The following is a 25,445-nucleotide window of genomic DNA, read 5'->3' on the forward strand; positions in this document are numbered from 1 at the left end:
GATTGTAAATGCCTAACCTGCAGCCCACCTATCTCCTGTCTCAGGAAATGCAAACAGGAGGCTAGTTGTAAGTATCCAGGCTGACCCACTTTTTTCTGTCTCATGAAACGTAAACGGGAGGCCAGTTGTAAATGTCTAACCTGGGGCCCATCTATCTCCTGCCTCACTAGGATCTTAAAATGCAGATCCCAATTTAGTAGGTCTGGAGCGAAGCCTGAGATTCTGAATTTCCAATAAGCTCCCACGTGTTATCTGTTCTATTACTGGGGGATCACACTTGGAGTAGCAGTGGACTAAACTAGAGAATGAGCTTCTTCACCTATTTGTTCAGAGGCAAAGAGTAAAAAGTTTGATCTGGGGTTCCCTGGTGGCGCAGTGGTTGAGTTCGCCTGCCGATGCAGGGGACACGGGTTCGTGCCCCGGTCCGGGAAGATCCCACATGCCGCGGAGCGGCTGGGCCCGTGAGCCATGGCCGCTTAGCCTGCGCGTCCGGAGCCTGCGCGTCCAGAGCCTGCGCGTCCAGAGCCTGCGCTCCGCAACGGGAGAGGCCACAACAGTGAGAGGCCCAAGTACCACAAAAAAAAAAAAAAAAAAAAAGTTTGATCTACAGGGACTCCCTTGGCATAACAGTGGTTAAGACTCCACATCCACTGCAGGGAGAACGGGTTCAGGGAACTAAGATCCCATATGTTGCAGAGCCTGGCCCAAAAAAAAAAGATTAAAAATAAATTTAAAATAGGAACTTGCCTGGTGATCCAATGGTTAAGACTCCGCGCTTCCAATGCAGGGGGGTAGGGGTTCGACCCCTGGTCGAACTGGGATCCCACTTGCAGTGCAGTGCAGCCAAAAAATAAAATAAAATAAATAAAATATTCATTAAAAATAAATTAAAAATAAAAATGTTTGATCTGGGGGTCAGGGAGGGGGGATGTGCATTCCTCATCTATTTATTCACCAAGTGAGTGTCTATTATGCGCTAGACCCTAGAGATCAAGATTAAGGAAAGCACTGCCCTGTCCTTATGGAGTTTCCAACCTAAGGCGGGAGCCTGACAACTCGGTTTAAAAAACTCAAGGCGGGGGGAGGGGGGGAAAAAAGCTCAATACCCAAAGGCTACCCCTGTTGAAACTTAGACCTAGCCTTTTGCACCCAGGTACTTTGGTGCGCATGCGCCAGGCTTGCCGTTCCCCTTCTCTGATTGGCTGGCGGGACTGGCTTCTAGGCCTCAGCCAATGAGGCTCGGGCTGTGAGCGGCCGTTGGCGGTGGTAACCGCAATGCTGAGGGGCGATGGCTGGGGCTGCTAGCCCGTTCCGAGGTCGCGCCGTAGGGCGCTTTCCGCTCGCCCTGCCTGTGGGCGACGTGAGTATCTCTGAGGGTAGAAACAAGACCTTTTTCTCCACGTTCAGGGTTCTTCCCCGCCCCCACCCCGGGCTGGGACGGGAGGGAGGGACAGGAATAATAATAACAGCGTATATTTAATCAAGCCTTCGCCAAGGGCCAGGCACTGGGCCGATGGCCCTTAACCTTGTGATGTCGTTGAATCCTCGAACCGTGAGATGAGTGCTTACCAGGATTTCAGAGGAGACGGGCTGCCTAAGGTCATGTGGGAGTAAATGCAGGAGGCTGAATTCAAATCCAGGTGCTCTTATTCCCTTGATTCCTCTCTCCACAGCCCCACTTTGGGAACCAGTTTCCTTCTTACCAGGAGTCTCACATTGTGCAGGTGTTGGGGGTGGACACAGAAAAGTCTAGAATCCTGGGGCTTATTTTTAAGGTTTTTTTTCCTTTTTAAATAGGAAAAGCTATACATACTAAAAGCATTTATGGGAAAGATAAGCACTAAAATTCAGGAGAGCTTCTGTCTCTTGGGATGGCAATGCAGGGGCTTCATTTGAATCTTAATTGTTTTATTTCTTAAGCCGTGAGGTGGGAATCTAGGTGTCTGTTTAGTATTCCCTTTCCTGTTTGTCTGAAATACAATTTTAAAAGGAAAACACGCACATGGAAGAATTTTCAAAGGATTAGCTGTACACAATGAAAAGGAAGTCTCCTCCCACCCCAGACTTCTAGAGCCCCTCACTAGAAGCAGCCACTGATACCAGTTTTGTGGGTATCTTATACATTTTCTGTAGTATGTACAAGCATATATGTGAGTTTGTTTTGTTTGCACAAGTGGATCCTATTGTATACAGTTCTGCACCTTTAATGGCTTATTTTTAACCTCATTAAACATAAAAGTTCCTTAACCTCTTTTAGCCCTGTGATCAATATAATTTGGCAAGACATTCCCAGGGTTGCTTCTCACATGAGGAGATGTAGGTCATGGCCTGCCATAATGCATATTTACCTTTTTCTTCTTGCACATCCTCACCTGTAGGGTCCAGAAAAATCTCCCCCAAATTAACCCTGTAAAGAGTGCGGGAGAAAAAGAATCATGGCAAGAAGAGGATTGCAGGAACTGCTTTACCCTTTCCCAAACATTTTTACTTATAGTCTACAAGTAAAATTCTCCATAGACCCCACTGTTAACTTGAAATTAATTTGTTGTAGTGGATTACTGGCAAAGTGAAAGAAGTGGGGATTCATTTCTCACTCAGGTTGCAGGGAAGTGCCCAGCTTCTTTCTAGTGAAGTAGCAAGGAGAGAGAAGCTTGTTTGATCCCAGTTAAGGGAAAGTGTCACACTTAATCCTTATTTTACTTCTTCTAAAAGCCATGTATACACACACACACACACACACACACACACACACACACACACACACACACACACACACACACACACACACACACATACACATATTTTTAATTCTCCCAGTCACAGAACCCTTACATAAGAGAGCTGGGATTCTAGCCAGGCAAGGCTAACTCTAAATGTTACACCAGAGTGGGGCGATCCCTCGAGTGAACTCATTTGCTCATAAGCTGCTCTGCACGGCCCTTTTCATGGACCTCCTATCAACTTCATCCCTGGTTCTTGTCATCATCCCAGAAACTGTGTTTGGTTCCACAAACCTGCTTGCTTTTTGTCTGATTTTCTACCTGGAACACATTTCCCTAGCACCCACTCTGAGTATTTTTCAAGGCCAAATTCCTGTAAGTGATGTTGGCACACAGTCTGTGGGACAAATTTTTAACCAAACGGTGTTTGAGAGGGCTGATTCCCAACACCCTATCCAACACCTGGACATTTAAAATTACCAACCTGAAAAGCGAAGTTAAAAATCTCTTTCAAATTCATCTTGCTCACTATCCGTAACGGTTTTGTGTATTGGTATATTCAATCTATATGAGCATCTTCTATGCCACCGTGCTGAGAGAGAATGTGGCATCTCTCCCAGCACGGTGGCAATAGAGAGCAAAACGTGGTTTTGCTCTTTGGTTGGAGAGCCGGTTGACCTTAGGCACTTTAAGATACTACCTTAGTCTGTAGTTCTGGACGTTCTATAAGAAACCAAGAGCAATGAAGGGCTGGGGGCCTGAAGGCGACAAAAGCGCCAGTCCAAAGCGGGTGAGGGGCGGCCGGTCCGGCGCGGATTCTGACGTCACTGCGGCGCGCCGCCTCCGATCCCCAGCGCCTGAGCGAAAGAATTCCCCCCTCTTTGGGGCGGGAGTCTATCCAGATCGCGGATCGCGCCGCGCCAGCCGGCTAGTTTGCCGGCACCTGCGTCCCAGCCGTGCCTGCGACCATGGCCACCGACTCGTGGGCCCTGGCGGTGGACGAGCAGGAAGCGGCAGCCGAGTCGGTGAGTTGGCTTCAGCCGTAAAAGGGTCAGGGGGCCGTTTTGGCCGGGATCAGATGCCTGGGAAAAGACACTCCCTAGGTTGGTCTGGGCCGGGATGGGGTGCGCGTAGGGATGGAGCCTGGACCCTGAGCTGGCTTTGTTTACCCACCCGCCAGCCCCCGACAGATTACGTAAGCGCAGGTGAGCGCTCCCATAGCTAAAGAGCCCAGGCGCCCGCCTGTCTTCCTGGAGTCAGGACCCTGAATTGTAATAATCACCTATGTAGGTGTCATTTTCCACCTTCCGATTCTGAGCTGCTTGGGCTCAGGAACCATGGCTTATTCATTCATATTTGTGTGCTTCCTCAGCTTGCTCAGTGATGATGAATGACTGACTCTGTAGGCTTGGCAGTCAGTAAATCCTCTCCTGATCCGCTTAACTTTGTTCTGGGCCTGACACACAGTAAGCAAGATATGGGTTAAACGTTACTATGTGGAATTCATTTTTCCCGCCTAAACACTCGAGTTCTCATAGTGCTTTGAACCCGCTTTGTTGGTACTTATTTCTGTTAATTTCTCGAGAACAAGGACTTGGTCTTATTTTTTATAACTGATAAAAATGTTTCATATGCACATAGATAAAGGGTCAAATAGTTTCAGAAAGTGGTTCCCGCCAGTTTCTTCCTCCCCAAAGAAAACTGTTATTTCTCTTGACATTGATTTACGATACTGACCTCCTTGTTCCCTGAATAACATGCTTGCTTTGCTACTTGTTGAATTTTCCGGTTTAGGTGTTTATTGATTTTGACACTTTACTCCATCCTCCTTTCCCCACCACAAAAGCACACCTTCCCATTCCCCATCTTTCCATTATATTGTGATTTTAGTTAGATCAGTATTCTGTGCTTATATTATTAGTAACTCAGGAATACCTTTATTTCCTATACAACTTTTCCCTTGGAATTTGTAACTTCTTTTTTTTTTCTTTGTGTTTATCACCAATTCAACCCCAGCCTCTTTGCTAATTGTCTAAGTTTATCTCAGGATGTTCCCACACATCAAGTGATCTGTCAATTCCATTTCTGAGTTCCCCTGCGATGCAGGGGACATGGGTTCGTGCCCCGGTCCGGGAAGATCTTATATGCCGCGGAGCGGCTGGGCCCGTGAGCCATGGCCGCTGAGCCTGCGCGTCCGGAGCCTGTGCTCCGCAACGGGAGAGGTCACAACAGTGAGAGGCCCGCGTGCCGCAAAAAACAAACAAACAAAATAACTGTACTAGTTGCCCCAGTTCATTTTGGGGGCTGGAGGGGAACAGGGCAAATTTCCCTTTGCCCTCAGTCTGGGGACTTCCTCTTCTCTTGTATTGGATCCCTCCCTTTCTGTATCCCCTCTCTTCATCTTTCACGATTTGGTGGAGCCATTTATCAGCTTTCTGAAGGTGTATAGGAAGTAAATTTTTTAAGATACTGCCTTTCCGAAATTAGCTTATTTTGCCCTATCATTTGAACAATAGTATTGCTGGGTGTAGAATTGTTAGTTGGAAATTATTTTCCTGCCAAGTTTTAAAGACATTGTTGTATTGCCTTCTAGATTTCTGTATTTGTTGTTGAGATGTCTGAGACCATTCTGATTCCCGATGTGACCTCTTCTTCCCTTTCTAAGCTTGAAGAATCTTCTGTTTGTCTCCAGTATTCAGAAAATTCATGATGATGTTTCTTGATATGGGTCTATTTTCATTCATTTTACTAGGCACTGGGTGGGAACTTCAATCTGGAAAACTCTTGTCCTTGTGTTATGGGAAATTTTCTTGAAAAATTTCATTGTTGATTTCTTCCCCTTGGTTTTTCTTCCTCTTTCCAGACTCTTATCAGTTGAATGTTGGATCTCTTGGACTGCCTTTTAATTTTTTTAAGTCAAGTTTGTTGTGATATAGTTTATATAAAGTAAAATTCACCCTTGTTAGTGCTACAGTTCTGTGAATTTTGACAGACATACAGTTGTGTAGCTACCATCACAATCAATATATAGAACGTTTCTACAACTCCAAAAAGTTCCCTCAAACTTTTTGCATTCACTTCCTTCTCCCCACCCATCTCTGACAGCTGCTGATTTGTTTTGTGTCATTTTAGTTCCACCTTTTCCAAAATGTGGTATAAATGGAATTATATAATATGTAGCCTTTTGAAAAATCTGGCTTTCACTTAACATAATGCATTTGCGATTCAGCCATGTTGTTGCATGGATCAGTAGTTTGTTCGTTTTTATTGCTGGGTAGTATTCCATGCATGGGTGTACCACAGCTTGCTTAGTCTTCTGTTGATGAACATTTGTGTATTTTCTAGTTTTTGGCATTTATGAATAAAGCTATTATATACATTAGGATACAGGTTTTTGTATGGACTTATGTTTGCATTTTTCTTGGGTAAATACCTAATAGTGAGATTTGCTGGGTTATATGTTAAGTGTATGTTTAACTTTATAAGTTACAAACCAAACTGTTTTCCAAAGTGGCTGTACCATTTTGTAATACCACCAGCAATGGCTAAGAGCTCTAGTTGCTCCACATCCTCACCAGCACAGCATGGCCAGTTTTTTCCCTCCATTCTAATAGGTGTATAATATGTCACTGAGGTTTTGTTTTTGTTTTTTTGGGGTTTTTTTTTGTGGTACGCGGGCCTCTCACTGTTGTGGCCTCTCCCGTTGCGGAGCACAGGCTCCGGACGCACTGGCCCAGCGGCCATTGCTCAGGGGCCCAGCCGCTCTGCGGCATGTGGGATCTTCCCGGACCGGGGCACGAACCCGTGTCCCCTGCATCGGCAGGCAGACTCTCAACCACTGCGCCACCAGGGAAGCCCGTCACTGAGGTTTTAATTTACATTTCCCTAATGACTAATGATGTTGAGAGTCTTTTCATGTGCTTATTTGCCACCTGTATAACTTACTTGAAGTGGCTTTTCAAATCTTTTGCCCACTTAAAAATTTTGATTGTTTTCTTATTATTGAGTTGGGAGAATTCTTTATGTATTCTGGATACAAGTCCTTTATCAAATATGTCATTTGCATAAATATTGTCCCTGACTGGAGCTTGCCTTTTAATTTTCTTAACAGTACTTTTTTGAAGAGGAGACATTTTCAATTTTGGCTAATTCTAATTTGTCAATTTTTTCATGATTAGTTCTTTTTGTGTTCTCTCTAAGAAATATACCTTACCCAAGGCCTCAAAGCTTTTCACCTGTATTTTCATCTAGAAGATTTATGGCTTTAAATGTCACATTTATGTCTGTGATCCATTTTGAGTTAATTTTTTTATGTAATAGGAAGATTAGATCAACATTACCACAGTCAATTTTAAAACATTTTCATCACCTCAGAGAGAAACCTGTACCTGTCAGCAGTCGCCCCTATTTCTCCTCAACCTCCCAGCCCAGCCCCTTGTAACCACTAATCTATTTTCTGTCCCCTTAGATATGCCTATTCAGGACATTCCCTATAAATGGAATCATATAATATGTGCTCTTTGGTGGCTGGCTTCTTTCACTTAGCATGTTTTCATGGTTCATCCATGTGGTGACACGTATCAGTACTTCATTCACTTTTATTGCCAAATGATATTCCATTGTATAGGTACCACATTTTATTTATCTATTCATTGATGTCCATTGATGGGCATTTGAATTGTTTCTACTTTTTGACTATTATGAATAATGTTGCTGTGATCATTCATATGTACTTGATCATGTACAGTTTTTGTGTGGACATTTTCAGTTCTCTTGGGTATCTATCTAAAAGTGGTATCACTGGATTATATAGTAACTCTGTGTTTAACTTTTGAGGAACTGCCATACTGTTTTCCAAAGTGACTGCATCATTGTATCATCTTTAAGTTTATTATTATTTTTTTGAGATTAGTATCATCTATGAGAGGCACTATTGTGTAGAAGTTAAGACCTAAGACTTTGTAGCCAGACAGACTTGGATTTGTATTCCGGGCCCAACACTTATAACCTTGGGCAAATTGCTTAACTTCTCTGTTCCTCAATTTCCACATCTATTAAATGGGGATAATCATAGTACCTACCTCACTGATTTATGGACATGCCTGAAATAAGTGCTATATAAGTGATTGTTATTATTATAGTTATTGTTATCTATAATTCATTTTCTTTGCAGGAATCTTGAATTACTTATCCATATTGTACAGATTAGTTGAACCTGGATAAGTTTTGTGAATTTACTTAATCATGCACAGGTAAATTATAATAGATCCCAATATTCTAAAACTGAACAAATGAGTAAAGACAGCTCTTTCCTTCTGCCTTGTGGAACTCCCACTGAGGATCTCCACAGGAATTGTGTGATGTAGGTGACTCTGACATGTGCAGTGCAAGGTTACTGTGTTTTAAATATTCATCAAGCTCCATTTCTTATTCATTTTAGAAAAGAAAATATTAAATCCTATTTATGTTTATTTCCTCATTCCCCTGTGGTTCCTCTTTGTTCCCCTTGTTCCTTAGGAAATTTCAATTTAGAGAAGGGCAAAGGGAGTAGGAAACTCTAATGAGTAAGACTCTTAAGTCTCCTACTTCACCATTGTGCCTAAGGCATTCCTTATTCAGTATAACTGAATAACCATTTAATTTTCCTTCTTCTGTCTCAAGAATCCTTTCTCAAGTAGCTTTTGAATAAAATGCAGTGTGTAACTGTATAGATTCCAATTATTTTAACACATCTTAAAAGCGAAAATATTAACTAAAGGCCTTGAAAAAATGTAGATATAAGGTGGATGTTTTGGCTTTTTTGCCTTTTGGTTAATTTTTTGGATTGCAAAATAGCTTTGAATGAAGTTGCAAGAGAAATTGGTTTCCCCTTTTTGGTCCAAGTAAATGGAGCAAAGGAAGGAATCAGAACTAACTGGACTTTAAACGTAAGTTTCAGCGTTCAGTTCACTGACACTGCAGTAGGTGATGTGAACTTCACTGTCCTGGTGCTTTTGCTGTTTAGGCTTTGAGATCCTTACAGCAAAGTGAGGGCTGAGTATGTTTTCAGAATCTGCTGGAACCTCTCCAGAATTCTGATACATTGTAATCAAAACAACATTTCTTGGTTTCATTTACATTGTTGCTATCAACTTTTTCTGTACATTGCATTTTATTTATTTTAACTGTTTATTTACTCTGTTAGCTTCAATTTTAACAATATACCAACAAAAGAATAGGTTGTCCTTTTATCACTGATTATTACAGTAAAGGATATTTCTAACTCACTTATACCTCAACCCTATCATTTATTTTAGGTAGCAGTTATCACCCTAGGAGTGAGTACTATTAACCCTGTTCTTGTAAATATTGCCAGTAAGTCAGTCTGTCTGTCTGTTTTTAACAGCCTTGAATATTAGGCTTAAACCATGTTCATTGGCAGGATGTGGAAGAGGAGTGCTTTAGTGAAGACTAGAATATATTGAACGCCTACTATATATCATAACATGGTGCAGGTTGCCTCATTCATTATCTGTTAGTGTGCTCTCTGTCGTTCAGAATTAATGAAGGATTTTTACTGCTTCAAAGTGATTTCCTTTTTTTTTTTTTTTTTGCCAATTCCGTCTTGCCAGTCTCTCCAGTGTGTTCCCCCACCCCCTGCTTCCTCCTCCATCCACCCCAACAGCAAAGTAGACAGACACCAGAAACTCCCTTTTCAGTTTCCATCAATAGAAGTGAGGTTCCTCCATTCCCAGCTAACTACCCATTAAAACAGTTTTTTCATTCCTCCCTCCACTTTCCCCTTTATTGGACTTAGAGGAAGAGCAGAAATGAACCTCAAGACATAGAAAACCTGTGCAAGTGGTGCTTTAAGCAATAGCCATTTGATTGTGGTGGTGATTTTCATTCTTTTTCCCTTCTCTACATGATGTCTTAAGCCCCACTTAATATTTTATGATTAGAGCACCTGCTTTGGCTAGATCCAAAGGTCAACTAAAAATAAAAATATCCCCTGTCTTTAAGTTCTGTTCTTTTCTTTTTTTTTTTTTTTGGCTTTATTGAGGTATAATTGACAAATTTTCATACTAATAGGGGAGATGAGTCCTTCCAGGATATCCCTAACTTACAGTGTTTGATCAAAGTCCTAATAAATCTTTCTTTGAAATGTCTTTCCTTTATCCCTTCTAGTCCCACTTCATCCTGCTGGGTATTTTGATTACATAGTGTGCCATGATGCTCTAGGCTGTTCCCAATTTAAAATACCAGACATCTAGCACAAGGCAGCCCGAATGTGAGGATGCATACTGGCGTGCTGTGGCCCTGTCACTCCAACATAGCCTGCAGCGTGACTGATTCCCACCCACAGATGCTTTTCATTGCAGTCTTCCCGCCTCAGTGTTCTCTGAAGAATGACTGCATTTTCCAGTATGTCTCTAAATTTCCTCTTGTTTGAAAAATGAGAGTGACAACTTAAATGGTATTCTGTTGAGAGATTGAGAGAATCTGTGTAATCCGGGCATTAAGCAAACTCACAAATTATTATAGTTCTTTCTAAGGATTGTAGTTAGGAAGTGTGGATTTTGAGCTGTTGTGTAACCAGTTTTTTTCCACTGGTTTTGTGGGATATCTTGTTTATTCTCACTCTAACATTTAGTAAACAAAAGGAGCCCAGCAGAACAACCTAATGACTATGTCCTAACGAATAGGTCATGAGAGTGGTTCATTTCTTCCCAGCTTCACTGGGGGAGGCACTATTGATGCAAAATCTTTTAAATGATTTTCCTGACACTTTACCCCCCATGTTCTCCATTTAGTTCAGCAACTTGCATCTTAAGGAAGAGAAAATCAAACCAGATGCCAATGGTGAGTAACTAAATGCTAGTTTGAAAACAAAAATAATTTCCTTTAGTATTAATGTTTTAACATAACAACTGTCTGGAAAAAAATTATATGTGTACCAGACAGGGCGCCGGCAGATATTGGCAGTCATTTGACTTGGGAATCAACAAACGGGATTGTTCGGTGTTCTGCTTCATATAAGCATGAGGATGCCTAATTGGCTTATAAATTATAAAGTGTATTACTAACCATGAAAATATACTGCCAATGATTATTTGTTTTTTAAAATATTCCTCAATTTGAGATGAGATAGACAAAGTATGAACAACCTGAGGGTTAACCTATTGTAATTATTCTGAAATCGTATCTACCAAAAACCTAAGATGTCCATTGAATTTTTGTTGATGTATTTAACATTATAGGGGAGAAATTGTAACACCTCACTCTGAATTATTTTTCTGTATGTTTTTACAGAACTACAACATTGAATATATGTTTCTATTAATCAACAATTTATATACAAAGAGTCTTAATGGCACTATGGTGTTTGTATATTGAAGAAATATGATTTGCATACATATAGATATTCCTCTGTTGAGCATCAAGGTGGTTTTGGTCATTGCTAAAACCATCTTTCTGTAACATGAGAGAAATATTGATGGTGTGAGGGATTAATATTAGTTTTTGAGGTAAAGTGAGAGGACTTGGAAAGAACTGAAATATAAGCGACAGTTTTCATACCTTTGTTTATATAGGAACAATAAAATGTTTTTATCTGTGGCTTGGTTTCCTCATTTATTTTTTTGCTCCCCAGGCCTTTACATTTCTAGTGTCTCATAGAATTTGAATTGTCTCAGCTGTTGGGTATGGGATGTGATTTTGAATGACGGCCGCTTTGTGTCTGATAAAGGTGCTGTGGTCAAGACCAATGCTAATGCAGAGAAGTCAGATGAAGAAGAGAAAGGTAACTTAGCCTAGAGTTACATATACATGAAGTTCTACAGTCTAAGAGAATGGAATGTTATGAGGTTTCATTTTTACACCTTACTTGGCTGGACTTTAATGGGAGTCACAGTGCTAATAAAAGTTCAACATAGTCGTTGGTAAAGGGATTCTAATTCTTTACATTTTAGAGAAATTTTACTTTGAACAACTGATAAACTTCAGCAGCAGCAGGAAATATTCCCTGAATGATTATCTTGTATTGGTCTTTATAAAAGAAATTTTAACTTGCGTCACCATTTCCTAATAAAATTATATATATTTGTTGGTATTTTGACACATTTAATGAACAGCTTATCCAACATCAAGATACAGACTTTGTTAATTTGGTTTTTTTCCCATTGTTGTGATGTGTTTTTTAAGCTCATAATTTTATTTTATTATTTTATTTATTTATTTTTGGCTACATCAGGTCTTAGTTGCTGTGCGTGGGCTTTCTCTAGTTGCAGCGAGTGGGGGCTACTCTTCGCTGTGGTGTGCGGGCTTCTCATTGTGGTGGCTTCTCTTGTCGCAGAGCATGGGCTCTAGGCACGCAAGCTTCAGTAGTTGTGGCACGTGGGCTCAGTAGTTGTGGTGCACGGGCTTAGTTGCTCCACAGCATGTGGGATCTTCCCTGACCAGGGATCAAACCTGTGTCCCCTGCATTGGCAGGCGGATGCTTAACCACTGCACCACCAGGGAAGTCCCTTAAACTCATAATTTTAAATTTATATTGAGTGTAAATTGGGGAGTAAATATTTGGGTTTGGATAGGAGAAATCAGTAACCTCAAGAAAGGATAGTTGTTAGGAATAGAGTTCTGGAGAAGAATATGAGGCCCCAACAGATGATACGAGTATCATAATTTTTCCCTTTAATAACACTATTTTAAATGCATTTATAAATCAAAACTAAGCTATACCTTGAATTAGGAGCCCCAGTACAAATGCATGTTATTGCTTAAAATACCAATGGCAGCTGAATTCAGATGAGATCATCACGCTGGATTTCATGGACTTTTTAAAATCTTCACACTCTTTTTTTCCTGACAGAGGACAGAGCCGCCCAGTCCTTACTCAACAAGCTGATCAGAAGCAACCTTGTTGATAACACCAACCAAGTGGAAGTCCTGCAGCGGGATCCAAACTCCCCGCTCTACTCAGTGAAGTCCTTCGAGGAGCTTCGGCTGTGAGTATCTACTTTCTGTCTCTCCCCTTTGTGTTTAGATAGAAATCCTAGGCCTGTTACAAGTGTTTTTTCATCACTACAGAACATTTTTACTTAACACAAGTTTAATAAAAGAATTTAGCTGCTTTGGGCTAGTAAGTAAAATTTCTAGGTAATTTGTAAAAGCTTTAGCTGCACTCATACATTGTGTCCAGTTCACAATTCTAGTACTGTTAGCTAGATATGTGGCTTCTTTCCTTAACCAAAGAGACTGTGACTTTCATCTTTAACTGTTTTTCTAGGAAACCACAGCTTCTCCAGGGAGTTTACGCCATGGGCTTCAACCGTCCATCGAAGATACAGGAGAACGCATTGCCTTTAATGCTTGCTGAGCCGTACGTGTCCTAATGCAACTCTATCCCATTTTTAACCTCCCATGGTTTTTTTTTAACTTTTATTATTTTAAAAAACTATACTAGTAATTACATGCTCATTTTAGAAAAGTTAGAAAACAGTGAAAAATAAGAAAAAAGAAATAATTTGTAATCTCCCTCTCCCCTACACTATTAATATTTGGAGTAGAGACTTCTAGATGTTTTTCTATGTAAACTTGCATATGTATACTTTTTTCTTAAAGGAACCATATAAAATGTTTAAATGTTTTTTTGATACGATAATTACATAATAATATTTCTATGTTGGTAAATACATTTATATCATTTATATACACCATGATTTCATTATATGGATAAGTAAAATATATGTGTCAAATGTAGAAGACAAAAACCAAACAGGGTTCTAGGAGACCAGAATAGTACAACTGCTAAGGTGATTTTCTGGTGTGGTGCTTCTTACTCTTTCACAGGTGTTTGAATCTCATAGGAGTTTATTAAAATGCAGATTCTGATTTCAGTAAGTCTGAGGTGGGGACTGAGGTTCACCATTTCTAATAAGCTTCCCGGTGTTGCTGGTGCTGCTGGTGTCAGACCACATTTTGAGGAACAAGGTTCTAGAGCATGAGGAACTTTTTATAAAAACTGATCCCTACATCACATACGATTATCTAAATTTGTACTGCATATAATCCTAAATCCCCCTTTCCCTATTTGTCTGAAAATAGATACTTTAGGTCTGTTTTCTCAAAGTTTTTTTTTGTTCTGTGTCATAATGTATTTTTCAAGATGGATAATGTCTTTTGAGCATACTTAAAAATGAATAAATTGAATGTTTATTAGATTGTTTCACATTTGCCACTTGTATTTATGGATCTTGATGCTTTCATAGATGCTCAGTGTTAGATTGTCAATGTTAGAAGAGATCTGAGAGAATTTTGTAGTACTTTTTCTTCATTAACATATTTATTGAGGGCTTGGTTTGTAACAGATACTATTCTAGGCACTTGGATACATTAGTGAACAAAGCAGACCAAAATCCTTGCTCACAAGGAGCTTACATTCTAGTTTGGAGTATAGATGATATATTTTTATTAAAAATAAATCAAATATATAGTCTGTTAAAAGGTGATAGATTGTAAATATAATTAATGCCCCTGAATTGTACACTTAAAAATGGCAAATTTTATATTATCTATTTTACCACAATTTAAAATAATCATTAATGTAATATACCAAAATCATTGACTTGTATACTTTAAATGGATGAATTGTATGGTATATGAATTATATCTCAATAAAGGTCTTTTTTAAAAAGGTGATAAGTGCTAAGGAGAAAAACAGAGCATGATGGGGGGATTGGGAATACCAAGGACCTGACTGCAGTTTTACTCTCAACGTTTTATTATGGAAAAGTTGAAAGGATTTTATAGTGAATACCTATATATACCCACCTCCTAGATTCTTTCAGTGACATTTTACTGTGACTATTTACTATGCTTTATCATGTATCCATCTACCAGTACATCTTTTTTAAGGCTTTTCAAAGTAGTTTGCAATTTTAAATCAAGTAGTTAGGGTAGAATCTCATTAAGTAGGTGATATCTGAGCAAAGACTTGAAGGAGAGGAGAGAGTTGGCATGTTATCATCTGGGGACAGTGGTACCAGGCACTGTATAGCCGGTGCAGAAGCCCTCAGACAAGAGCATGGCTGGCATGTTTCCAGAGCAGCCCCGGGGCTGTTGTGGTGGAGTGGAGTGAGGAAGGGGGAGGGCAGTGGTGAGGTGGAGAACAGAGAGCTAGTGGGGAGCCACATCAGGTGCGACCTTGTACGGCATTAGAAGAATTTTAACTTTTGCTGTGAATGAAATCTGGAGTGATTGGAAGGTTTTTGAGTAGAAAAGTGACATGAGCTGACTCACATTTTAAAAGAATCACTCACTGCTATGTCAAGAATAGATAAAAGATAAGGAAGGGGTACTTCAAATCAAAAGCATAAAATCTTCTATTTGTGAAGCTAGCGTATGTAACTTTACTACAGAATCCAAGGCCTCCTTCTGTAAATTAAGTTGGAATATTCATTCTTTAATTAAGCTTTATGCTTCATTTTTATTCACTGAAAGAATGCATGAGATTTATACTCCTAAACAGTTTGTTTTCTTGTGCAGCCCACAGAACTTAATAGCCCAGTCTCAGTCTGGTACTGGTAAAACAGCTGCCTTTGTGTTGGCCATGCTCAGCCAAGTAGAACCTGCAAACAGATACCCCCAGGTAAGGGCTTGGTGAATTGGGGTTTTCTAACTCATAGCTGGAAGGGAAATGCCATTTGATGGATTAAAAGCTGAGCTTTGTATTACTTTTCACATAAACTAGAACCCCGTAAGTTGAGCACAAACAGCATGGTTGATCTTCCAGTAATAACAAAAATCCTGTTCCCCTTTCGATGATTTGCCAGTCCTGGGATACTGCTGATAGGCTTGGTTTCCTTAGTTGTAAGAAAAACCTCCTTAATCTACAACTATCATCCATTAGGATCTTCTGAGAACCTTCTGAGTAAGAGAAAAGGAAGCTTATCTCCAAATGGAATTTCAGATCCCTACTCACATGGGGCTTTTGGTACTCCAGTGGCCAATAGCTGTTCTCAACTGTCTTTACCCAGCCAGAGTTCTGACCCCCGAGAATTACAGCTTATGACTGCAGCTTAAAGAGTCAAATGGTGTGCCCTTTATATATTCTTTGCTTCAGCCTCAGCTGGAGGAATCATTAAGTTCTAATGGTAATACCCTGTTGCATAATAGTGTCTTGAATTCTCTCTCTGTATTCTTTCCCTACCAGTGTCTGTGCCTCTCCCCAACTTACGAGCTCGCTCTTCAAACGGGAAAAGTGATTGAGCAGATGGGCAAATTTTACCCTGAACTGAAGCTAGCGTATGCTGTTCGTGGCAATAAATGTGAGTATGAATATGTGATCCTTGTTAATTAAGCTAATTACTTTTTATTTTGAAAAATTTCAAAATGTATGCAGTTGAAATAATACAATGAACACATGTGCCTTCCACCTAGATTCGAAAAGTAAACATTTTGCCATATTTGCTTTACCTGTGTATGTGTCCATATTTTTTTTTTTTTTGCAGTACGTGGGCCTCTCACTGTTGTGGCCTCTCCCGTCGCGGAGCACAGGCTCCGGACGCGCAGGCCCAGCGGCCATGGCTCACAGGCCCAGCCGCTCCGCGGCATGTGGGATCCTCCTGGACCGGGGCACGAACCCGTGTCCCCTGCATTGGCAGGCGGACTCTCAACCACTGCGCCACCAGGGAAGCCCAATATTTTTTTTTTTTTTGGTGAATCATTTGAAAGTAAATTGTAGACACTGTGGCTCTTTATTCCTAAGTACTTTAGTGTGCACTTCATAGTAAGAACATTCTGCAGCATATCCACAATATCCTTATCACAACCAAGAAAATAACTAACATCTAGTCCATTTCATTTCCCCCTAATTGTCCCAGAACTGTTTCTTTATGCCTTTTTTGTTGAACCAAGACTGAGTCAGTGTATATGCATTGCATTTGGTTGTTATATCTCTTTCTTTCAGTCTAGAATAGTCTCCTCACATCCCCTCCACTACGTTACATTTGACTTTTTGAGCAGACCAATTACTTAAAAAATAGCCTGATATTTTTTTAATGTCATTGGAAGAGCAAAAGTGTTCTAGAATGTTCATGGCAATTAACCCTGGGAGATACTTTTATTATTATTTTTTCTTTATCCATTCTTTCTACTTTTGCTTGTTTTACAAAAAACTACAATATTTAAGTAATTATAAATTCGTTGGAATCTTGGTTGAGTCCTATGGATCTTTAACACAGACCTGTGACTTGATGACTCGCAGAAGTCCACTTGGTGTACATGTCCTAATGCCAACTTAAGTCAGTTCTTTTTTTTTTAAATTTATTTATTTGTTTTTGGCTGCATTGGGTCTTCGTTGCTGCGCACAGGCTTTCTCTAGTTGCAGTGAGCGGCGGCTACTCTTTGTTGCAGTGTGTGGGCTTCTCATTGCAGTGGCTTCTGTTGTTGCGGAGCACAGGCTATAGGCACGGGGGCTTCAGTAGTTGTGGCTCGTGGGCTCTAGAGCACAGGCTCAGTAGTTGTGGCACACGGGCTTAGTTGCTCCACGGCATGTGGGATCTTCCCAGACCAGGGCTCAAACCCATGTCCCCTGCATTTGCAGGAAGACTCTTAACCACTGTGCCACCAGGGAAGTCCTCTTATGTCAGTTCTGAAGAGAAAAGTTAAATATGACAATAAAACTTAGTGGAAAATCTAAGTCTAGATTAGATGTCTTAAGACATCTAAAATATTGCAGTTTGTATCTGAGTTAGAATGACAGAGGATTCTGAGTATTTGTTTGTGGAGGGCAGTAATCGGTTTGTTAACTGAAGTAAAAAGGAGCATTTGTTAGCTTTAAATTGACTCAACATTCGTGTTAAGGCAAAATTTTCTCTGTGACTTTTTTTAAATATTTATTTGGTTGCACTGGATCTTAGTTACGGCTCACAGCCTCCTTAGTTGCGGCACATGGGATCCTTAGTTGTGGCATGTGAACTCTTAGTTGCGGCATGCATGTGGGATATAGTTTCCCGACCAGGGATTGAACCTGGGTCCCCTGCATTGGGTGCGTGGAGTCTTAACCACTGCACCATCAGGGAAGTCCCTTGGCTGTGACTTCTATGGGAGCTTGTATGTATTTGGTTAAGGTTATACTGTAATTAAAGGACTAAAAATTGAATCAGTAAGTACCATCTAACCCAAAATGAGCCAAATTCTCAATCTCAGGCTGCACAGGGCCAAGAATGTGCCATGCTGTGCCAGGCCTAGTCTGGGGAAGCACTCTAAGAGAGGCAGTTTGTTTCTTGGAAAAGACAAAACCTTTCATAATGAATCTTATTTACTGACCTGGGAAAGGGGCACGTAAAGGCAACTGACTCATTTGATATAGATGCTGGGAGAACTGAGAGGCAGAGTATACTGGAGTGAGAACTTTGAAGAAGTCTACTTGTGAGGAAATGCAAACCCAGGCAAGGGAGAATGATGTTGACAGAGAAGAAATAAAGATAAGAAATCCTTGAAAGAGGATTGATGATTATAGAGAATGTAAAAGAATACCATTTCCATCTCATTGTTTATACTCTTACCAAATCTTTTCAGCATTACTGTTTTGTGTGTGTATGTCCATTAAATACTGTAGTGCTATCCTAACCTTTCCTTAAAATATTAATGCAAACATCAAAACAATTGCTTTAAAATACATCATAGCTTTAGAACTGCTCAGAGAGTAGAGCTGGCTTTGCCATGGAAGTACCCACAGAACACATCTTGTCTCCACAGTGGAAAGAGGTCAGAAGATCAGTGAGCACATTGTCATTGGCACCCCTGGGACCGTTCTGGACTGGTGCTCCAAGCTCAAGTTCATTGACCCTAAGAAGATCAAGGTGTTTGTTCTGGATGAGGCTGACGTGATGATAGCTACTCAGGGCCACCAAGATCAGAGCATCCGCATCCAGAGGTAGGAACTCATGAGCCAGGAGGAACTTCTCGGCCTCCTGATCTACAGCATCATCTCCTTTTACTTCACCCTCCTCTTCTTGGCCCTGCCAGTTCTTTACTCTGCAGCTTTCAGAGGCATTTGTTTGGTGGGCCATTTCCATGTCGCACTGACCATACCCCCAGCCTGGGTTGAGGAAGGAGACTTAGGGACTCTACCATCACCCGTGCCTGCCCCACGTCTGCTCCTCCCTCCTCCCTGCAGTGCTCCTCCCTGCTTTGCCACCTTCCTGGGGACGCAGGTCATCCAAGCCTGGGGAGGCTGTGCTTCTGTTCCTTGTAGTGAAACACTGGGTCAGGGTCATGTCGAACACCTGGGCCTTCCCTTGCAGGATGCTTCCCAGGAACTGCCAGATGCTGCTTTTCTCTGCCACCTTCGAAGACTCTGTCTGGAAATTTGCCCAGAAAGTGGTTCCAGACCCAAACATCATCAAACTGAAGCGCGAGGAGGAGACACTGGACACCATCAAGCAGTATTACGTCCTGTGCAATAGCAGAGATGAGAAGTTCCAGGCCTTGTGTAATATCTACGGGGCCATCACCATTGCTCAAGCCATGATCTTCTGCCATGTGAGTAGCAGCGGCAGCAGGAGGCCGCCTGCGGGGGAGGAGCTCCACTGGAGGGTGTGGCCCTGCGCCCTCCCTCTCAGCCAGCTCCACTTCGTGCTGGGGGACCAGGTTCCTTCCCGGTGGCTGGAAAGGAAATGAATCACCTCCATCTGCCTCAGGACATATTCTCACAGGTTGTAATGAGTTGTAAGGGGAAGACTGAAGATCTAAACCTTCTTTGGTCCCACTTCTTAGAGATAACTTGGGAAAAAAACCTCCAAATAACATCCAGGAAAATAATTTTAAAGTTTTAATAATATAGGGTATTTAGGAATGAAGACCTTTGGCTCAAACCAGTCTTTATAGATAAACACTAAGATCATTGAAGGAATTTGTCCAAAAAAAATCACATGGTAAAAAATATTCAGAAACTTTAAGCCTAACCTGCTGACTGAACTCAGTAGAGCCTTCATATATATTAATGGCAACAAGCCACTTTTCTGCAGGTGTCTTCATTTGTTTTTTTACAGGTATCTTCGCTTAAAACAATTCTTTTTACTCCAGACCCGCAAAACAGCTAGTTGGCTGGCAGCAGAGCTCTCAAAAGAAGGCCACCAGGTGGCTCTGCTGAGTGGTGAAATGGTGGTGGAGCAGAGGGCTGCAGTGATTGAGCGCTTCCGAGAGGGCAAAGAGAAGGTTCTGGTCACCACCAACGTGTGTGCCCGCGGTGAGCAGAGATTGTGTCCTGGTCTGCAGGCTCGGGGTAGCGGGAGAGATCCTCGTCTGCGGGACACTCCGGTGGTTTGCGGGAGATCCTGTTTTCTAGAAGAGCCTGTTTGTATTCCCTCAGCAGAGGAGAACTTTCACAGAAGCCAGGAGTCCTGACTTGGTGGCTTAGAACGGCACCTGCTCTTCTTGGGGCCCCCAGTGAGGCTTTAGCTGCTTCTCCAGATACTGGTATCCAGCAGAGGCTCTCTGGAGCCTGATGGCTGATTTCATAATTTGGTCAGCACCTGCCACAGTTCTGTTTTCTCCCTCTGGGTTCTGCTACCTGCCCCTTTGTCTGAATCCCAGAGCTGGCCCATCCCAGACTGTTCCTTCCACCTGAGGTTGGCGTGTATAGGCCTGACTGTGGATGACAGTGATTTCTATCTCCCATCCTTACTCCTGTCCAACTCTCCTTCATGCAGGTATCGATGTGGAACAGGTGTCTGTCGTCATCAACTTTGACCTTCCCGTGGACAAGGATGGGAACCCGGACAACGAGACCTACCTGCACCGGATCGGGCGCACCGGCCGCTTTGGCAAGAGGGGCCTGGCCGTGAACATGGTGGACAGCAAGCACAGCATGAACATCCTGAACAGAATCCAGGAGCATTTCAGTGAGTCCCTGGGAGTGTCCCCTGCTGGGCCCTTACCTTACAGGGCAAGTCCAGGCGGGAGGGGAGGGTGAAGGGTAGGTTTTCCTGTGGCCCCGAGAGAGGCCTTTGTCTCTGTCCCATTCCCCTCCTTCCCTACAATGTGGAAGTTCTCAAAGAGCACACCTGGAGAGCTCAGGGCTCAGGGACTTGAATGACAGTCCCCCCCGGCCAGGCTGAGGGGCCTGGGGCTCTGGCTGTTGCTGTCCGTGTCCCTTGCTCAGTCACTGGAAGCCTTTGGGGTTCAGTGAAGGATCTCTGTGGCCAGAGGCACAGCACGTTCCTAGGCAGCAGAGACCTGTGTTTCCTCCCTCCCTGCTGTGCTGTCCCTTCCCTGAGTGTGTGTCTCTGTAACCCCATGTTGGTCTCTCTTTGAATTCTCTTTTCTTTCCCCCAGATAAGAAAATAGAAAGACTGGACACAGATGACTTGGACGAGATTGAGAAAATAGCCAACTGAGAAGCTCCTGCAGTCACTGGTGCCACCCTTGGTGCTCCCCCTGCACGGGACACTAGTGCTTTCACGGCACAGGCCTCAACAGTCAACACAAAGATGAAGGCACGAGCAGAGAGAAACTACCTACCTCATTTTAAATTACGTTTGGACTTGACAAAAATTGTACAAGTGATGGGGGAAGGTAGAAAAAAATTGTTTACACAACTTTTGAAGATTACGCATGAATACATAGAAATTTACCTTTTGGAAATTCTGTCTTTCTTTTGGCCAGCGTTTTCCCACATCATTACGCTAACCTAGATGTTGTGGCTGATCACTTGCTCAGGAGCCTTTGTGGCAGCCCCGGCCTGTTCTCTGCTTAGAATTGTTCAGGCCAGCCTCCAGCCCTTGTGAAAGTGATAGAGTAGAGGTGAAGAGGGAACACAGAGAGAGAGAGACCGAGTAGCTTAGGTGTGTAAGCCAGTCATCGTGTTTGGAGTGTGGCATGAAACAGCAGAGGAGACCTGCGAGCTGCTGCTTTGGATTTGGGTTGGGACAGCTCGTCTGAGTGTTGTCGGTCCTCGCTGTCCTGATGGCCAGAGCAGGAAGATCTGCTAAGCATGGACCACAATGCCAACCTGGGATCTCTGGTGTATGCAAGTCTGTGTTGCAGACCATGACTTGTTCTTCTCAGTGGGTGCAATCTGTGCAGAATGCACATCTGATAACTGTGCTTGTGCTTGAGCAAGTCCTGTGGAGAAGTCATCGTGGAGAATTAGTGGTGGTCCTGGCTTGCCACAAAACCTGACCTTGTGGGCACTTGCAGCATCTTTTTTACATCCCTAACATCACCTTGACCGTTTAGTAGCCGTTAGCAAATAAAAGGTGCTCTGAGGTTTGGATCCTCAGTGAAAATTGTGGTTTCAAGTTGCTAATGGCCAGTCTCAGGGCTCCAGAAGCGATCAGCAGTAGTCAGAAATCCTTGCTTTGCCTCCAGATCACAGAAGGCAAGTTTTTTATCGGAGCTGGGGAATGATTTCAGAATTTAGGCATCTTGATTATAAAGGGATTCTGAATATCTGCATTCACAGTGCTTGGAATACAAACAGGTGCAACTAAGGGACAAGGTGGACTACAGCCATTCATCTGTCCAAGGCAAGAGTAACTGCCAAGGCCTTTGCTCCACCCTTACTTGGCATCTTTGTGCAGAGCAGTCAGAGCAAATAATAGTAATGGACACTTCCTCATACCTGGCCAAAGCTGTTGGTACCCACAGAGTGACAGAGCAAAGATGAGATGAAACTGAGTTACAAGAGCAATATGAAACCCCAGCTGAGAGTCCTCTTCAGCTCTTTGACTTCGATACGGAAGGGCCACTTTATCTAGGACCAGGCCTGAAAGAGGGATTTTCTGTGATGAGAACTATTCCAATCCCAGACCTTCCTTGTAGGCATTTCTGTGTTTTAGGGCCAGATTTGTCTCCTGGGAAGGAAAGGGGCCAAGTCAGCCTCCCAGGTGGTTTCCCTAATCTGACATTACAGATGCTACAGAGAGAACCGCAGACTGTCAGTCCTGCCACATTCCCCTGGGGGCACTTGACTGTGTTGAGTCTTGTTTGTACTTTTGGCCAACTCTGACCCACCTAGGGAGTCTTGTAAGAAGGGAAGAAATTTTATGCCCCCTCCAACCCCCGCAAAGTCCTGCGGACCAACCCTGGAATAACTTAAAACAAAGGCAATAATTAAAGGAGTGTGGACTCCTGAGGCTGCAGGCTGAGTACATCCCACCTTCTCACAACATGTATAACCTATCTACTGAGTAGCCCTAAATCTGAGCAGGAAAATGGGAAGCGATGTGCTTCAGACTCTTCAATAGTAGGAATAAATGGGTATCTGGTAGAAATCTAGATTAACAGTTCCTTATCTGGGGCTAGACCCCTAAGAACTCACTGGATGGGTTTTATGGAGTTTATGAAGTTTATGCAGTGTTTTGAGTTTAAATGTATTTTCCTGGGGAGAAACTCCCAAGCGAGTATGTGTCTTTTTAAAAGGTAAGAAAGACTCACTGTATGGATGGCTCTGGAAAGTCCCCCCAGTGTCACTGCAGCCCATGTTCGTTCCTGCCAGTGCTTAGCCTCTAGGGCGTAATGGTCCATAGCTGCTTCTGTGACCTTGTGCCATTTTGAGACATCGGTGATGTAAAAATGTATGGAGCCCTTGAGCTTCAGTCCCCAGAGTTTCTTCTGCTGATTTTAGTAAGTTCCTATGTATGGAATGATAAACTGTGCCCTACAAAAAGAAACTTGCTTGAGAAAAGGAGATTTGGGCCCAGTGGAAAATTCTGGATATGTTCATTATCCATAAACAATGGATTTTATTGTTTTTTTTGGAGTGTTCATTGGCTGTATGCATAAGAACTAATCAGTCATTAATGTATTCTTTATTGATGTTTAACTGAATTATGACATGTTCATGTTACTAAGACATCATTTCTGAGTATAAGAAGAAAACAGCACGTTTTGGTTGCTGGTATTAGTGAAGATTTATGTATTATTATTCCATAGACTAGTCATCACCTGATACTACTGTTCCATTTCAGAGTTGACATTGCTTCAACATAAGCAGTTGGGATGTCACCATAGGCCAAGGGCCCTACTCAGTTGCCAGAGGGCTCCTTACCTTCCTGTTTTTCCTGCTGGTAAACCAGAGTATGCTGGCTAACTAATCAGAAAGAAGGTAGATGTCTGCATTACAAAGGCCTTACATTTGATTTTCTAGTCCTAGGAAAGGAATACAAATAGGGCTTGGAAACAGGTCTTCTCCCTTTTTTGTTCCCATCTTGTTTATTATTTAACGTGAAGGCTGTTTCATTCACAGTGTCTGGTATTCAGAAGGTAAGGATTTCTGAGGCTAGAGAAGATTTCATGAAGGGGTTGAGTTTGCTTATGAGAGAAAAGTGGTGGGATTCCAAGTGACAAGAAGAGTGGCCTAGGCAGATGAGGCCCTGTTAAGACCAAAGTAACTTCACTAGGATTAATGCAGTACACTGGAAGGGTAGTGAAGGGAGCAGCCTTGCCACATGGGCAGAGAAAAGTCTTGTTAGGTAGAAAATGAGATTTGATTATTTGAACAGTATTTGGATTTAGTAGTGAATTGTCATAGATTCTTGGATCACAGGAAGTGATGAAATGGGGTTTTGGGAAAAATGGTCTAGCAGAGATATACAGGATATACTGGAGCTGGAAAAGGCTGGCATCTGAGAAACCAGTTAGATTATTACATCGGTCCCATCACACAGTAAGTGCCAGGATGTCACTGGTCGTATTGAGAACACAAAAGAAGAAATGGGGAATTCCCTGGCAGTCCAGTGGTTAAGACTTGACGCTCCTGCTGCAGCGGGCGTGGGTTCAATCCCTGGTCAGGGAACTAAGATCCCACATGCCAGGCGGCATGGCCAAAAAAAGAAAAAAATAAGAAGAAATGGACTGGAGGGGTGCTGCAGAGGAGGAATGGTAGACTTTTATACCTGCTTACTGTTGTTATTCCAAAAAGAATCTGGCTCTTAAAATTTAGACACACTATACACAAATAATTCTGGGGAGAAATCCAAAGGGAAGGTTTGGAAAGAACAAATGACATCAGGGTTGAGTCATGAATGAATGACTCATGAATGATGTCAGGCCTGTCACCTTTGCAAGAAGGGACTGGCCCTTCGTCACCAACACCCCTAAGCTATTGTAAATTTCAGAGGCCCTCTTCAGGTCTCTCTTGATCCTGAACATAGAAAACAGGTTCTTAGGCACCCCCTGCAGTTTTATCTGACTTTGCTTTTCTGCTTGAGAATAAATGTTCTTTATTCTGTTGTCTGACTCAGGTTGCAGCATCTTCCAAAAACGACACAGTGGAGGTGAGGGAACCTGTAGGGCTGATGCTAGGAGGCTCCAGTACCCTGCTTTCCTAATCCTGAGTCTGGAACAGGGCTTTCCCGGAAGAGCTTCAAACACCTAGTGGGAAGTTAAGAGGGCAGGTGGGGATCTGCTTGGAGGATATTTGTCACACTCCTACCTTCTGTCCTCTCTTTCTCGAGCCCCTGTTGTTGGATGCTTCTGCTTTGGCTTAGAAACTGTTCTGGCATTAGTATTCAGCAGAGCAAGGGGCTTCTCCTTAGTAGTCCTAATTGTAAAATGGGGAATAGGAGTAGGCGGAGAAAAAATATTAGATGAAGCCTGAGAGTGGTCGCTGTCTGGGATGTCAGCTGCTCAGGTGAGACACTTATAGTCTCTGCTTTCTCCATACCTCATAGGCAGAGGTGCTTGGGTGGCAGATCTTCCTTTTTTTTTTTTTCAGATATTTCTTTTATGCAGGAC

The 25,445-nt window shown here is 42.4% G+C and overlaps 1 protein-coding gene across 2 annotated transcripts; it reads left to right on the forward strand.

Moving 5' to 3' along the window:
* DDX19B (DEAD-box helicase 19B) lies at positions 1–23,478 on the forward strand. Of its 2 annotated transcripts, XM_079908562.1 has the most exons (13): positions 1,347–1,360; positions 3,575–3,745; positions 10,514–10,562; positions 11,449–11,502; positions 12,571–12,706; positions 12,988–13,080; positions 15,246–15,348; positions 15,913–16,027; positions 18,462–18,639; positions 19,010–19,247; positions 19,791–19,953; positions 20,417–20,608; positions 21,042–23,478. In XM_079908562.1, exons 2-13 carry the CDS (start codon positions 3,689–3,691, stop codon positions 21,101–21,103), a joined length of 1,440 nt encoding a protein of 479 aa, XP_079764688.1. In that variant the 5' UTR covers positions 1,347–1,360; positions 3,575–3,688; the 3' UTR covers positions 21,104–23,478. The 2 variants fall into 2 exon arrangements, with proteins under 2 accessions (XP_079764687.1, XP_079764688.1); XM_079908561.1 differs by lacking the exon at positions 3,575–3,745 and having other exon boundaries at positions 1–1,360.
* Positions 23,479–25,445: the final 1,967 nt, after the last annotated feature.

This window comes from Stenella coeruleoalba (genome assembly GCF_951394435.1).
Source record: "Stenella coeruleoalba genome assembly, chromosome: 20".
NCBI lineage: Eukaryota > Metazoa > Chordata > Mammalia > Artiodactyla > Delphinidae > Stenella > Stenella coeruleoalba.

What these genes read in the sequence shown, in the direction of transcription:
- DDX19B (XM_079908561.1), top strand. Translation starts at nt 1,289, where the DNA reads ATGGCTGGGGCTGCTAGCCCGTTCCGAGGTCGCGCCGTAGGGCGCTTT. An exon ending in TGCTGTTCGTGGCAATAAAT is followed by an intron (nt 16,028 to 18,461) that starts GTGAGTATGAAT and finishes TTGTCTCCACAG; the next exon opens with TGGAAAGAGGTCAGAAGATC. An exon ending in CAGAATCCAGGAGCATTTCA is followed by an intron (nt 20,609 to 21,041) that starts GTGAGTCCCTGG and finishes TCTTTCCCCCAG; the next exon opens with ATAAGAAAATAGAAAGACTG.